Source organism: Oncorhynchus kisutch, unplaced genomic scaffold (genome assembly GCF_002021735.2).
Source record: "Oncorhynchus kisutch isolate 150728-3 unplaced genomic scaffold, Okis_V2 scaffold2165, whole genome shotgun sequence".
Lineage (NCBI taxonomy): Eukaryota > Metazoa > Chordata > Actinopteri > Salmoniformes > Salmonidae > Oncorhynchus > Oncorhynchus kisutch.
Window position 1 is genome coordinate 1 of NW_022264110.1, and position 14,362 is coordinate 14,362.

The 14,362-nt window shown below is 41.4% G+C and overlaps 1 protein-coding gene and 1 long non-coding RNA gene across 2 annotated transcripts; one reads left to right on the forward strand and one right to left on the reverse strand.

Annotated features, from left to right (window-relative positions):
* The first annotated feature begins 6 nt into the window (after nucleotides 1–6).
* LOC109876669 (arachidonate 15-lipoxygenase B) lies at nucleotides 7–2,411 on the forward strand. The gene is made up of 6 exons (XM_031819456.1): nucleotides 7–73; nucleotides 349–518; nucleotides 662–783; nucleotides 1,000–1,100; nucleotides 1,317–1,487; nucleotides 1,639–2,411. Exons 2-6 carry the CDS (start codon nucleotides 373–375, stop codon nucleotides 1,816–1,818), a joined length of 720 nt encoding a protein of 239 aa, XP_031675316.1. The 5' UTR covers nucleotides 7–73; nucleotides 349–372; the 3' UTR covers nucleotides 1,819–2,411.
* Nucleotides 2,412–10,776: 8,365 nt separating this feature from the next.
* Nucleotides 10,777–11,268, reverse strand: LOC116369331 (uncharacterized). Its single transcript, XR_004208626.1, has 2 exons — nucleotides 11,227–11,268; nucleotides 10,777–11,073 (listed from the first exon to the last, which is right to left on the reverse strand). It is a non-coding gene; the product is annotated as an uncharacterized LOC116369331 (long non-coding RNA).
* Between the last annotated feature and the right edge of the window lie 3,094 nt (nucleotides 11,269–14,362).

Genomic DNA, 14,362 nt, shown 5'->3' on the forward strand with positions numbered 1-14,362 from the left:
CACCCGCTACACCCTCCAGATCAACCTCTTGGCCCGGGCATTTCTAATAGCTGATGAAGGAGTTTTCACTCAGGTAGGCTACTGAGTGGACTGTTTCCATAGAAGTGTGTGGTGTCCATATTAGGAATCACACATCCATGGAAGTTGTGTCAGAGTCAGCATACATGCGGTTGTATGTCTTGTAGTCAACCTCAGTACCCCCATGTATGGTCATTTGGCCCTCTGGTCAAATACTTGCTGGTAGGCTTCACTTATCTCTCATAGAACCAGTGTAATATTGCAGCTTAGTTAAAAGTACATTATAATGTACAGAATTATGTAATCAAGTAACTTTAAGTGATGTTGTAGTTTGCTGCTTCGGGCGGAGAGGCGATGAATGAGATCCTGAGGAGATCTGTGGCCTCATTGACCTACAGCTCCCTCTGTATGCCGGAAGACATCACTGCACGAGGTCTGGAGTCAGTCCCCAACAACTACTACAGGGATGATGGACTCAAGCTGTGGGACATCATCCACAGGTAGGCTACGACAGAGCAGTAGAGCAGACCTACATTGGTGGTAGTACAGTATCATCAGCTGGTAGAATCTACAGTGAAAGCCATAGCTCTACATAGATATGATATCTTCTTCCTTCGTTCTTCCGTTGTCGCCTTCCGTATAGGTTTGTAGAGGAAGTGATTAGTTTCTATTACAAGAGTGACTCAGAGGTCCGGGAAGATCAGGAACTACAGAACTGGATCAAGGATGTCTTTGACCATGGCTTCCTGGCCCAAGAATGCACAGGTGACGATGTACAGGGTAATATGGGGGTGTGTTGTAATGACGTATGGTGAAATGTCTTGTTTTTGCCCATATGTTTTTTGGTTTCTGGTCCATAACTTCCCCGGCATAACTCACAACTTCCATGGACGTGACTGTCCTATAGTCACAGTCCACCCAGCTCCCCTGCCATAACTCCATTCATCACACACCTCTCTCCGTTCTTATCTTTCTGTCCAGGAATCCCTCAGTCTTTCTCCACTGTGCCAGAGGTCGTCAAGTTCGTCACCGTGGTGATCTTCACCTGCTCAGGCCAACATTCTGCTGTCAACTCTGGACAGGTGGGTGTAACGTAGCCCATACTTCTTTTCAGGTGTGTTATAAATCTAAATCTAACAACTACTGACGTTTTCTGCCTCCTCTACCATTTAGGAAGAGACATATTTGTAAAATGTTGCAAGGTTTTGCTGTAACTCCTTGCCACTATCATATCATCATTTTAGAATAGCAGCATATTGGATGTCAGTAATAATCAGTCATTCTTCTTCTTGTTACAGTATGACTATGGTGGCTGGATGCCCAACACCCCCATCTCCCTGCAACGGCCACCTCCCACCACTAAGGGGCAGTCTACTGAGAGCACCATGCTGGAGACCTTGCCAGATGTCGGCACAACTGCACAGGGCATGTCCACTATGTGGCTCCTTAGCAAGCAATCCACTGACTTTGTGAGTCTGCCATCTTTCATGAACTATAATCAATATCATCTAGGTCTGAAATACTATATTTAGATACAAAATATCCTATTTAAGTGTCCTTTTTAAAGTTAATATTATAACTATCAATATTTTACTAACTTCGATTATTCTCCATATGCAGTTGGCTCTTGGCCAGTACCCAGAGGAGCACTTCAACGAGATACCACCCTGCACGATGATTCAGAAATTCCAGACGGAGCTGAAGGTCTTCAGCGAGACCGTCAATGCCAGGAACTCTGGACTACCAGTTCCATACACCTACATGGACCCTGCTTTGGTGGAGAACAGCGTGGCCATTTAGATAAGCCAAAGTCCTTGACCAGGGTCCAGTTCATTAGGCACTAATTGGAAGAAAACTGAGGAACTACCTTATTTTTGTTGTCCTTTGTTTAGCGCTTAAAAACATTTCGCATTGTGTGCCCTGATGAACACGACCCAATGATTCTGGAGGCATGCAATTGTAAACATTCTAAAATCTACAAAATGTATTGAGTATGTCAATTTTTGGAGCTCTGCTAAACTAATGTCCCACTTCAATCAGATAAAGGGAAATTGCACTATGGGTTCAGTCAGAATGTTATCGCTGTATCAAGAGTGTTAACTGTGTTAAACCAACACACACCGCCACATGGTGTCCCTCACAGACAAAGGACTTGTTAATGTTATTATTACATTTGTTCGTGTTAATGGATGTTAAGAAATACAGGGTCTTTCTGACGGATTCATTTCTGGTGCCATTTAACTACGGACTACAGGGACTCCTGGTGAAAATGAGCTCTCCTGCTAAATTATGTGACACTGAAATGTTGATTAATAGTAAAGAAGTGTCAGAATAATATGAGAGAACAATAGGTGTGACTCTCATTTACAATTAAAAGCTAATCATTTTCTATCTCCAGTCTTCTTGTGATATTTGCCACATCTCATTTTGGTTGAAGCCCTGTCTACCTCATGTATTAATTACAAATACATGTATAAAATGATGAAGTTATACTCTCATTCCCTGCTTGTTTTAAGTCAGTTATCATCCGGACCCGAACCAAACTGGTTCCAACAATGTAACCAGGCCATCTCAGTACAGCTTGGCTTAGTTCGGCCCAGTACACAGCAAAAGTGTTGGGTCCCTAACACCATGGGTGTTTCAAATTCTGACATAAATGACCACTTTGTTAGTGCTGATGCTGTTACACTTACTGAGTGTTAGGGAATGACATGTAGTGTTACAGTATTTGTTTTTTGTTTGTTTTAACACTGTAGGTTAAACCTCCCTGACCAAGGCCCTTCTCCCCCGATTGCTCAGTTTGGCTTTGCGGCCTGCTCGAGGAAGAGTCTAGGTGGTTCCAAACTTCTTCCATTTAAGAATGATGAGGCCACTGTGTTCTTGGGGACCTTCAATGCGACAGATATTTTTTGGTACCCTTCCCCAGATCTGTGCCTTGACACAATCCTGTCTCGGAGCTCTACGGACAATTCCTTCAACCTCATGGCTTGGTTTTTGCTCTGACATGCACCGTCAACTGTGGGACCTTTATATAGACATGTGTCTTTCCAAATCATGTTCAATCAATTGAATTGACCACAAGTGGACTCCAGTCAAGTTGTAGAAATCTCAAGGATTATCAATGGAAACAGGATGCACCCAAGCTCAATTTCGAGTCTCATAGCAAAGGGTCTGAATACTTATGCAAATAAGGAATTTCTCTTTTCATATATATATATATATATATATATATATATATATATATATATATATATATATATATATATATATATATATATATATATATATATATATATATACTATTGCAGAAAATTATAAAAACCTGTTTTAGCTTTGTCACTATGGGAAATTGTGTCTATATTCATGCAGATGTTGTTTTTTTAAAATACATTTTTGAATAAGGCTGCAACGTAACAGAATGTGGATAAAGTCAAAGGGTCTGAATACTTCCAAATGCACTGTATATACAGATGTTCCAGAAAGAGATGCATGAGGTGAAAGCCAGCTAAAAAAACAGGTGCTTGATATTTGATTGAGATAAGAAATGTATTCCTGCATAGTCATGTTTGCGAAGGCAGCATGTCCCTCAACATCTTATCAAGGAAGTAATAGTTTTTTTTAGGGTCGTAACAATATATTCCTCACCAGGAGCCATAGTCAGACCCATGTTATTCGTAAATTAGCAAAGTCTAATACATTCCATAAGGTAATTAGCAATGTGCAAAAAGGTATTAGGCTATGAGTTATAGTTGACTAGCAAAAATACCATTGTAAAAGGAGTTCCAGTATACAACACAAAAGCATAGGTTTACATGAATTATCATTTCTGAGAGGGAGAGACTTCCCTTAACTTCCTTCTTTTATCAGATAGCGAGTTTTGCAATTGTTAACATAAATAAGATTCAACCTCACACTCTTTTCTACAGGTAACATTGGAAGCTGTTTTGAGAGGACAAATAATTTCACACTGACAAAAATAAAAACGGAAATTAGAACTACTCAAATTAACAGATTATCTTCTTGGAATAAATCATCAATTCTCTATGAATCCCACTCCAGAATTATACAAGAAACGACTGAATCTACACACCAAATTTGATTGGATGTCCACCAAAAAAAGCTGAATGTATGCTTATGCAATCTAGTGGTTCGCTACGACCCTGATTCCCATGTAGAAAATATGCCTTTCAACATGCTTCCTTTCCTACGCACTTCTCAGTAGTTGGTATTCAGACTTAACTTGTGCAGCTGCATAAAGGGCTTTGCAGGCCTGGTTCCCTTGGGTTCTCAGAATAAAAAGTACATTTCAGTACATTTATTTTAAGCAATCTCTTTAAATACGGTGTACCTTTTAGTTAGAATTTTGTCAACGCTGATGAAAGGTGCCCAGAGTAAACGGCCTGCTCCTCTGTCCCTGTTGCTAATATATGCATAGTATTGGATATAAAACACTCTGAAGTTTCTAAAAGTGTTTGAATGATGTCTGTGAGTATAACAGAACTCATATGGCAGGCAAAAACCTGAGAAGAAATCCAAACAGGAAGTGAGAAATCTGAGGTTGGTCCATTTTCAACCTAGCACCTATTGAATTCACAGTGGGATATGGATGAAGTTGCACTTCCTAGGGCTTCCACTAGATGTCAACCGTCTTTAGAATCTTGAATGAGGCTTCTACTTGGTTGTGGGGCTGAATGGGAGCTGAATGAGCCAGGTGTCTAGCAGAGAGCCAAGGGCTTGTCATGCGGAATTCACATGATAGCGACCTGCGTTCCATGGTTTCTCTACAGACAAAGCAATTCTCTGGTTGGAACGTTATTGAAGATTTATGATAAAAACATCCTAAAGATTGAATCTATACTTAGATTGAAATGTTTCTAAGACCTGTAATATAACTTTTTGATGCTGGACCTGCACGAGCGTTTGGATTTGTATACCTAAACCCAAACAAAAGTAGCTACTTGGACATAAATAATGGACATTATCGAACAAATCAAGCATTTATTGTGGAACTAGGATTCCTGGGAGTGCATTCTGATGAAGATCATCAAAGGTAAGGGAATATTTACAATGTTATTTCTGATTTCTGTTGACTCCAACATGGCGGATAAAAAATCTTTCTGAGCGCCGTCTCAGATTATTGCATGGTTTTTGTTATTTCCTTAAAGTTTTTTTGAAATCTGACACAGCGGTTGCATTAAGGAGAGGTATATCTATAATTCCATGTGCATAACGTGTATTTTAATCTACATTTGTTGATGAGTATTTCTGTTGAATTGATGTGGCTATGCAAAATCACCGGATGTTTTTGGAACTAGTGAACGTAACGCGCCAATGTAAACTAAACTAAGATTTTTAAAAAATAAATATGAACTTTATCAAACAAAACATACATGTATTGTATAACATGAAGTCCTATGAGTGTCATCTGATTAAGATCATCAAAGGTTAGTGATTAATTTGATTTCTATTTTAATGATGAGATTTCTGTTGTTTTGAATTTGGCGCCCTGCACTTTCACTGGCTGTTGTCATATCGACCCCGTTAACGGGATTGCAGCCATAAGAGGTTTTAACGAAAGAAAGAAAATGCTGGTTTGATTCATTCAGAAAATTACCACATTCAGTTCGTCAACCCATGGTAATGTTGGTAAACATTTGTACATAGAATGATAATAGGGAGAACAGTGTACAACAATAGGCTATACCTTCGTCTGTTGCCTGCACTAACCATTGTTACTAATGATACTCAGCAACAACCATAAGAGTCTTATCGGCTCTTAACCAACCATGCCATTTTTTTTTGTGTTGTTCGGAACTTGTTCTGTACATAATGTTGCTGCTACCGTCTCTTATGACCGAAAAGAGCTTCTGGACATCAGAACTGGGATTACTCACCTCAAATTGGACGAGGAGTTCTTCTTCAATGAGTCGGACACCAGGCATATACTACAGACACCCGACCGGCCCAGATCCCTATGATTCGCTGGAAAATGAATTGGACGTACTGAGAGCACCTATATCCTACCAACAGGACATTAAAAACTGTAATATCTTATGTTTCATCGAGTAGTGGCTGAACAACGACATTAAGAACATACAGATGGCAGGTTATTCACTCTATCGGCAGGACAGAACAGCAGCCTCTGGTAAGACACAGGGCGGGGGTCTATGCATATTTGTAAACAATAGCTGGTGCACGATATTTAAGGAAGTCTCAAGGTTATGCTCGCCCGAGGTAGAGTATCTCATGATATCTCATGATCTGTATTTTTCTTAGCTGTCTACATACCACCACCGACCGAGGCTGGCACTAAAACCACACTTGAAAAACGCTCATCCAGTGGCTGCGCTCCTAGTGGCCAGACACTTTAATGTAGGGAAACTTCAATCAGTTTTACCTTATTTCTATCAGCATGTTAAATGTGCAACGAGAGGGAAACAAATCTAGACCACCTTTACTCAACACACAGAGGTGCACTTAGCTCTCCCTCGCCCTCCATTTGACAAATCTGACCATAACTCCATCCTCCTGATTCCTGCTTACAAGCAAAAAAGTGGTCAGCTGAAGCAGATGCTAAACTACAGGAACGTTTTCCTAGCACAGACTGGAATATGTTCCGGGATTCTTCCGATGGCATTGAGAAGTACACCACATCAGTCACTGTCTCTATCAATAAGTGCATCGAGGTCGTCGTCCTCACAGTGACTGTATGTACATACACCCAACCAGAATCCATGGATTACAGGCAACATTCCCACTGAGCTAAAGGGTAGAGCTGAGTTTATCACTAAGCTAAGGACCCTGGGACTAAACACCTCCCTCTGCAACTGGATCCTGGACTTCCTGATGGGCCGCCCCCAGGTGGTGAGAGTAGGTAACAACACATTACGCCACGCTGATCCTCAACATGGGGGCCCCTCAGGGGTGCGTTCTCAGTCCCCTCCTGTACTACCTCTTCACTCATGATTGCACGGCCAGGCAGGACTCCAACACCATCATTAAGTTTGCTGATGACACAACAGTGTCATCAGCAATCAATCATAGGCCTGATCACCAACAATAATGAGACAGCCTATAGGTTTGGTGCAAGGACAACCACCACTCCCTCAACGTGATCAAGACGAAGGAGAGGATTATGGACTACAGGAAAAGGAGAACTGAGAACGCCCCCATTCTCATTGATGGGGCTGTAGTGGAGCAGGTTGAGAGCTTCAAGTTCCTTGGCGTCTACATCACCAACAAACTAACATGGTCCAAGCACACCAAGACAGCCGTGAAGAGGGCATGACAAAACCTATTCCCCCTCAGGAGACTGAAAAGATTTAGCATGGGGCCCCAGATCCTCAAAAGGTTGTACAGCTGCATCATCGAGAGCATTCTGACCAGTTGCATCACCGCCTGGTATGGCAACTGCTCAGCATCTGACCGTTAGGCACTACAGAGGGTAGTGTGAACGGCCCAGTACATCACTGGGGCCAAGCTTCCTGCCATCCAGGACCTATATAATAGGTGGTGTCAGAGGAAAGCCCATAAAATTGTCAGACTCCAGTTACCCAAGTTATAGACCGTTCTCTCTGCTATCACACGGCAAGCGGTACCGGAGCGCCAAGTCTAGGTCCAAAAGGCTCCTCAACAGCTTCAACCCCCAAACCATAAGGCTGCTGAACAATTAATTAAATTGCCACCTGGACAATTTACATTGACACCCCCCCCCCCATCCCTTTTGTACACTGCTGCAACTTGCTGTTTGTTTGTTATCTATGACAAGTCACTTCGCCCCGCACCTACGTATTACCTCAACTAGCCTGTACCCCTGCACACTGACTCGGTACTGGTGCCCCCTGTATATAGCCTGCACACTGACTCGGTACTGGTGCCCCCTGTATATACCCCCGCACACTGACTCGGTACTGGTGCCCCCTGTATATAACCTCGTTACGGTTATTCTTATTGTGTTACTTTTAATTATAATTTGTATTTTAGTCTACTAAATATTTTCTTAACTCTTCTTGAACTGCACTGTTGGTTAAGGGCTTGTAAGTAATACTTTCACAGTAAAGTCTACACTTGTTGTATTCGGTGCCTGTGACAAAGTTTGATTTGAAATGCTTTTCTATTAAGAACAGTATTTTGCACCTCTGATAGTGGCTGGCTGATAGTGGCTGGCCCTGCACTTCATCACTATGGGCATCAATGGACCTGCCTCTCCAGACCAACCAAAGGCTCTGTCATTCACCGCCACTGAAAGCCTCTAAATGAGAATCTGAGCCATTCATTCAAAGAGACTAGGAAGTGGTCGATCAGGCGAAAACACTCTCCTCCAGAATGGTCCACTGGAGAGCATTAACCAAGACAACTGCATGTGGTTTGAATTTAAGGTTTTAGGGGATTACATATTTCAGGGTTTCTGGTCTACAGCAAGCTGAACAAATACAATCTGCTGTGTATCGTGAAATCTCCAGATCTCTCAGGAGGATTGTCAAATGGGTTTTTTGTTTTCCACAAGCAGCGTATATAAGATGGTGGAAGTGAAACACATTTCCTCCTCTGTTTTTCCTTGTAAACATCCTCTCATATGTTGCATACTGTTGGAAGGTGTCAGAATAAATCCTCTGAAGTATACAAGCACTTTGTCTGCCCTCCATACCATGAAGGATGCATAGGATAAAGAGAGGAGAATTAACAAACTACTCCTCCGTGTAATGATTACTGTAGGTGCTAACTGTCAGTAGCTGAAAAGTCCAAAACGGAGTTCCCTCACCAGAGTGGTGAAATCCTGCTGTGTGCCACTGGCATGATAAGCAGCACTCCCCTCAAGTCTTCTCATTATTCAATTTAAATAGGCCTGGGCATGTCCTCAGTAAACGCAGGACTGACTGCTCAGGTACCAAATAGGTGGCGACCTCTTAACCCCAATGCTGACCTTCCTGACATGTCATACTTTCCCATTTCCAACAGAAAAAAAAACCGAATCTTGCCATACGCCTCTGGCTGAAAAATGCGTCCCACTAGCGATGACCTGAGACTTCTGGTAGTCTCTATTTGACAGTTGCACAAGAAAGGTGAAGCCATGTGTGTTCATCTCAGTCTAAACAATCTCCTCTTCCCCATCTCTCTCTCTCGTCATTCCTCGTTGTGTGCACAACTTTAAAAGGTGAGCCATGGGTTGTAAGCATTTCACTGTAAGGTCTACACCTGTTCGGTGCATGTAACAAATACAATTTGATTTTAATGATGGGGGCCACTGTTCTTGGGGACCCTCAAGGATGCAGAAATGTGTTGGTACCCTTCCCCAGATCTGTTCCTTGTCACAATCCTGTCTCGGAGCTGTACGGACAACTATTTCTTCGACCTCATGGCTTGGTTTTTGCTCTGACATGCACTGCCATATTTGGGACCTTATATAGATGTATTGTGCCTTTCCAAATCATGTCCAATCAATTGAATTTACCACAGATAGACTCCAATCAAGTTGTAGACAACTCAAGGATTATCATTGGAAAAAGGGTAAACCTGAGCTCAATTTCAAGTCTCATAGCAAATACTTATATAAATAAGGTTCTGTTTTTTGTTTTTTTTTATACTTGCAAAAATGTCTAAACCTGTTTTCGCTTTGTTGTTATGGGGTATTGTGTATAGATTGATTTAAACCATTTTAGAATAAGGCTGTAACATCACAACATGTGGAAGAAGTGGAGGGGTCTGAATACTTTCTGAATGCTCTGTCACTGACTGTATTTTATGGAACTGTAACCTTTAGTTCCAGTTTCAGCAGATGTGTGAATCAGGTTTAGAAAATGTTCTCCCCTCGGTGCATTCTAATTTCTACAGAACTGGTTGTGAGTCCGCTGTAGCAACTCCCATAGGCCCATGAATATATAGAGTTTAGAAGCCAGGGATGTTTATCCAGAGCACACTTGATCTGATACTACGCACCAAGGTAAGGAAAGCATGATACTTGGTCAATTGAATTCTGCTGCACTGTTTTGGGATTTTAATGTGATAGTTCCTTATGAACAGGACACAGGAGGCTGCTTGACAGTACTTTTTTCAGTTCAACCTTGGATATACAATAATTACATTGTAATTTATGTTTTCATGTTAAACATGTTGTAGAGTAGATACACGAAGCATCATTTTCATCTTGTAAAAGACTACCAATATTTGGGCTGTTCCAACAAATGAAATGAATAATAATTTTTACTTTCTAAAGAGTACATGTTCAACTTAATCAACACATTTAAATAACAAAATGACTATAGTTAAGCGTCTAAGTAACAGGGTTGACAATTTCATCTTAAATTAGCCATACATCCCCTCATGACAGAAGGAATCGAAGCTTGTTTTGTGCAACAGAGCAGGGCAATTGAATGCAAGCTTCACGTGTTTTTTGTTGTCGTTTGTTTTTACATGTCTAGCCTGTCTATGTGTTATTCTTGATCCGCACAGCTTTCTACCACAAAACATCAGAACAAGGCCAAAAAGCAAAAACATGCTCACCTGCTTAGACACTATGATTTGACTAATAGATGTTCAATGTTTCTTTTAAAAATGTATTTTTTATATTAAGGAAGAGTTACAGTATTAAAATGAGAGTTCAGTTCACTTAACAGAGTTGATTTTAAAATGAGGAACAGCACTTTAGAAAGTCTTCACTCATTTTTAAAAGGGGGTCTATAATTAAAGGGCACTTCATTAAATATAACAGGCTTTTAAAATGCAATATTGGTGCACAATTTATACTTAAGATATCAAAGGGACTTTTTGTGGAACGACCCATTTATTGTGGCAAACATTTAGTTGCAGTTGATCATCTTGAGTTGGCTCAAATTGTAACGCAGTATGTCTAATATGTTGTCTTGCTGTGTGTAGAATCATCATGGTGAAGTACACAGGGAAAGTGTTTACTGGAGAAATGCTGCTTGCCGGCACATTGAACAGTGTTTACTGGAGAAATGCTGCTTGCCGGCACATTGCACAGTGTTTACGTCAAACTGGTCGGCACAAAGGGAGAAAGTGAACGCGTGTACATCCCTAAAACCGCCTGCCAAGGATCTGTAAGTGAAAAAAGAAGTATGTTGTATTATCTCCCCAGAAAGGCCCTCACCTCTTCGTCCTTAACGTATGGGTTGTAAATGTTGACAGTTACAACCCTAAAGTTGTTCCTCGCCAGGCTTGTTATTTCATAGTGGCTCATCGGCCTCTCACCTCCCACTGCTCTTGCCCTTCTCAGGATATCATTGTGTTTCTCCTCTGTATATAGTGCCACGTCGTATGCTCCCTCCAACGAGTTGCCTTGGAAACAAAACACGTCCTTCACCGTCAGCTTTAGAATCCCCATCAATATTGTCCTTCCAAAAGTTTCCCGTCCTAAAGGCTCCAACTCTTTTTCCTTCCAAGCAAACCGAACCGTGTTGGCCAGCCCAATCCCAGGGACCGACCGTGTTGATGGATTTTGCACCATCTCCGCAAGGAGATTGGCGCACCCGGCTCACGTTCTCTTCTCTTCCACAACAAGGAAAAAAGAAAAACCAAAGTGACTGAGCCTATACTGGTGCAAACTAACACAGAGACAGGAACAATCACCCACAAAACCCAACACAAAACAGGCTACCTAAATATGGTTCCCAATCAGAGACAATGACTAACACCTGCCTCTGATTGAGAACCATATCAGGCCCAAACACAGAAACAGACAAACAAGACATCCAACATAGAATGCCCACTCAGATCACACCCTGACCAAACAAAACATAGAACATACAAAGCAAACTATGGTCAGGGTGTGACAAATTTGGGAACAAATTTGTTTACATCCCTGCTAATGAGCATTTCTCTTTGGCCAAGATGATCCCTTACAGGTGTGACAAATCAAGAAAGTTAAACAAAGTTATGCAACACCCAATGCCCCTGTGTGAAAAAGTAATTGCCCCTTATACTTAATAACTGGTTGTGCCACCTTTTAGCTACAATGACTCCAACCAAACACTTCCTGTAGTTGTCGATCAGTCTTTCTCGTTGCTTTGGAGGAATTATGGCCCACACTTCCATGCAGAACTAATTTAACCCAGCGACCATTTGTGGGTTTTCAAGCATGAGCTGCTTGTTTCAAGTCTTGCCACATCTCAATTGTGGGACTAGGTCTGGTCATTGACTAGGCCATTCCAAAACTTCAAATGTGTTGCTTTTCAGGTATTTCATGTAGACTTGATTGTGTGTTTTGGATCATTTACCTTCACTCTGCCGTCCAACTCATTCCACACCATCCCAATTGGGTTGAGGTCAGGTGATTGTGGAGGCCATGTCATCTGATGCAGCACTCCATCACTCTCCTTCTTGGTCAAATAGCCCTTGCACAGCCTGGAGGTGTGTTGGGTCATTGTCCTGTTGAAAAACAAATGATAGTCCCACTAAGCGCAAACCAGATGGGATGGCGTATCGCTGCAGAATGCTGTTGTAGCCATATTGGTTAAGTTGGCCTGGAATTCTAAATAAATCAGTGTCACCAGCAAAGCACACCCACACCACCTCCTCCATGCTTCACGGTGTGAACTACACATGAGGAGATCATCCATTCACCTACTTCGCATCACAAAGACTGAGTGGTTGAAACGAAAAATCTCAAATTTGGACTCATCAGACCAAAGGACAGATTCACACTGGTTTAATGTCATTGCTCATGTTTCTTGGCCCAAGCAAGTCTCTTCTTATTATTGATGTCCTTTAGTAGTGGTTTCTTTGCAGCAATTCAACCATGAAGGCCTGATTCACACAGTCTCCTCTGAATAGTTGATGCCTGTTACTTGAACTCTGTGAAGCATTTAATTGGGCTGCAATTTCTGAGGCTGGTAGCTTTAATTAACTTATCCTCTGCAGCTGTCACGACTTCCGCCGAAGTCGGTACCTCTCCTTGTTCGGTCGGCATTCGACGTTGGCGGGTTGGCTTGCACTAGGTTTGTTTTGTTTAAAGCGGTTCATGTTATCGTGGTTGTGCTTTGTGCCAGGGTGTATATTAAGTTATCCTGTTATCACCCGTCTCTGCTCTCCTGCGCCTGACTTCCCAGCAACCAGTCACACACCCTGTTACAGCAGCAGAGGTAACTCTGGGTCTTCCTTTCCTGTGACGGTCCTCTTGAGAGCCAGTTTCATCATAGCTCTTGATGGTTTTGGTCTCTGCACTTGGTGGTCTCTGCACTTGAAGAAACTTCTTGATATTTTCTGGATTGACTGACTTTCATGTCTTAACTTCTTGATGCTATCTATCCCGTTAGCGGGATAATTGTCATCAACAACCTCTGAATTTCAGAGCGCCACATTCAAATAATATTACTAAAAATATTTATATTCATGAAATCACAAGTGCAATATAGCAAAACACAGTTTAGCATTTTGTTAATCCACATGTCGTGTCAGATTTTGAAAATATGCTTTACAGCGAAAGCAATCCAAGCGTTTGTGTAAGTGTATCGATCACTAGACAAAACATTACGAACACCTAGCATCAAAGTAGCTTGGTCACGAAAATCAGAAAAGCAATAAAATTAATCGCTTACCTTTGATGATCTTCGGATGTTTTCACTCACGAGACTCCCAGTTACACAATATATGTTCCTTTTGTTCCATAAATATTATTTTATATCCAAAATACCTCAGTTTGTTTGGTGCGTTATGTTCAGAAATCCACAGGCTCAAGCGGTCACGACAACGCAGACAAAAATTCCAAATAGTATCCGTAATGTCCACAGAAACATGTCTAACGGTTTTTTATAATCAATCCTCAGGTTGCTTTTAAAATATATAATCGATAATATATCAACCGGCACTGTCTTTTTCAGTAGGAGAGGGAGAGACGATGGCTGCACAATCTCATACGAACACCTGACACGATGTTATCTTTCTCGCTCATTTTTCAAAATAAAAGCCTGAAACTATGTCTAAAGACTGTTGACATTTTAAGGAAGCGATAGGAAAAGTAATCTGGTTGATATCCCTTTAAATGGAGCGAAGGCAGGCTATGGAACATGGAGCTTTCAAAATGGAAGCCACTTCCTGACTTGATTTTCCTCAGGTTTCGCCTGCAATATCAGTTATGTTATACTCACAGATAATAATTTGACAGTTTTGGAAACTTTAGAGTGTTTTCTATCCTAATCTGTCAATTATATGCATATTCTAGCATATGGGCCTGAGAAATAGGCTGTTTACATTGGGAACGTTATTTTTCCAAACATAAAAATAGTGCCCCCTAGCTGAAAGAGGATAAAGTAATGACGGACTATTGTTTCTCTTTGCTTATTTGAGCATTTCTTGCCATAATATGGACTTGGTCTTTCACCAAATAGGG

Excerpts from the sequence above, each read along its gene's own strand:
- LOC109876669 (XM_031819456.1), top strand. The coding sequence starts at position 373 with ATGAATGAGATCCTGAGGAGATCTGTGGCCTCATTGACCTACAGCTCC. Across the intron at positions 784-999 it reads CCTGGCCCAAGAATGCACAG|GAATCCCTCAGTCTTTCTCC; the intron begins GTGACGATGTAC and ends CTTTCTGTCCAG. Across the intron at positions 1,101-1,316 it reads CTGCTGTCAACTCTGGACAG|TATGACTATGGTGGCTGGAT; the intron begins GTGGGTGTAACG and ends TTCTTGTTACAG.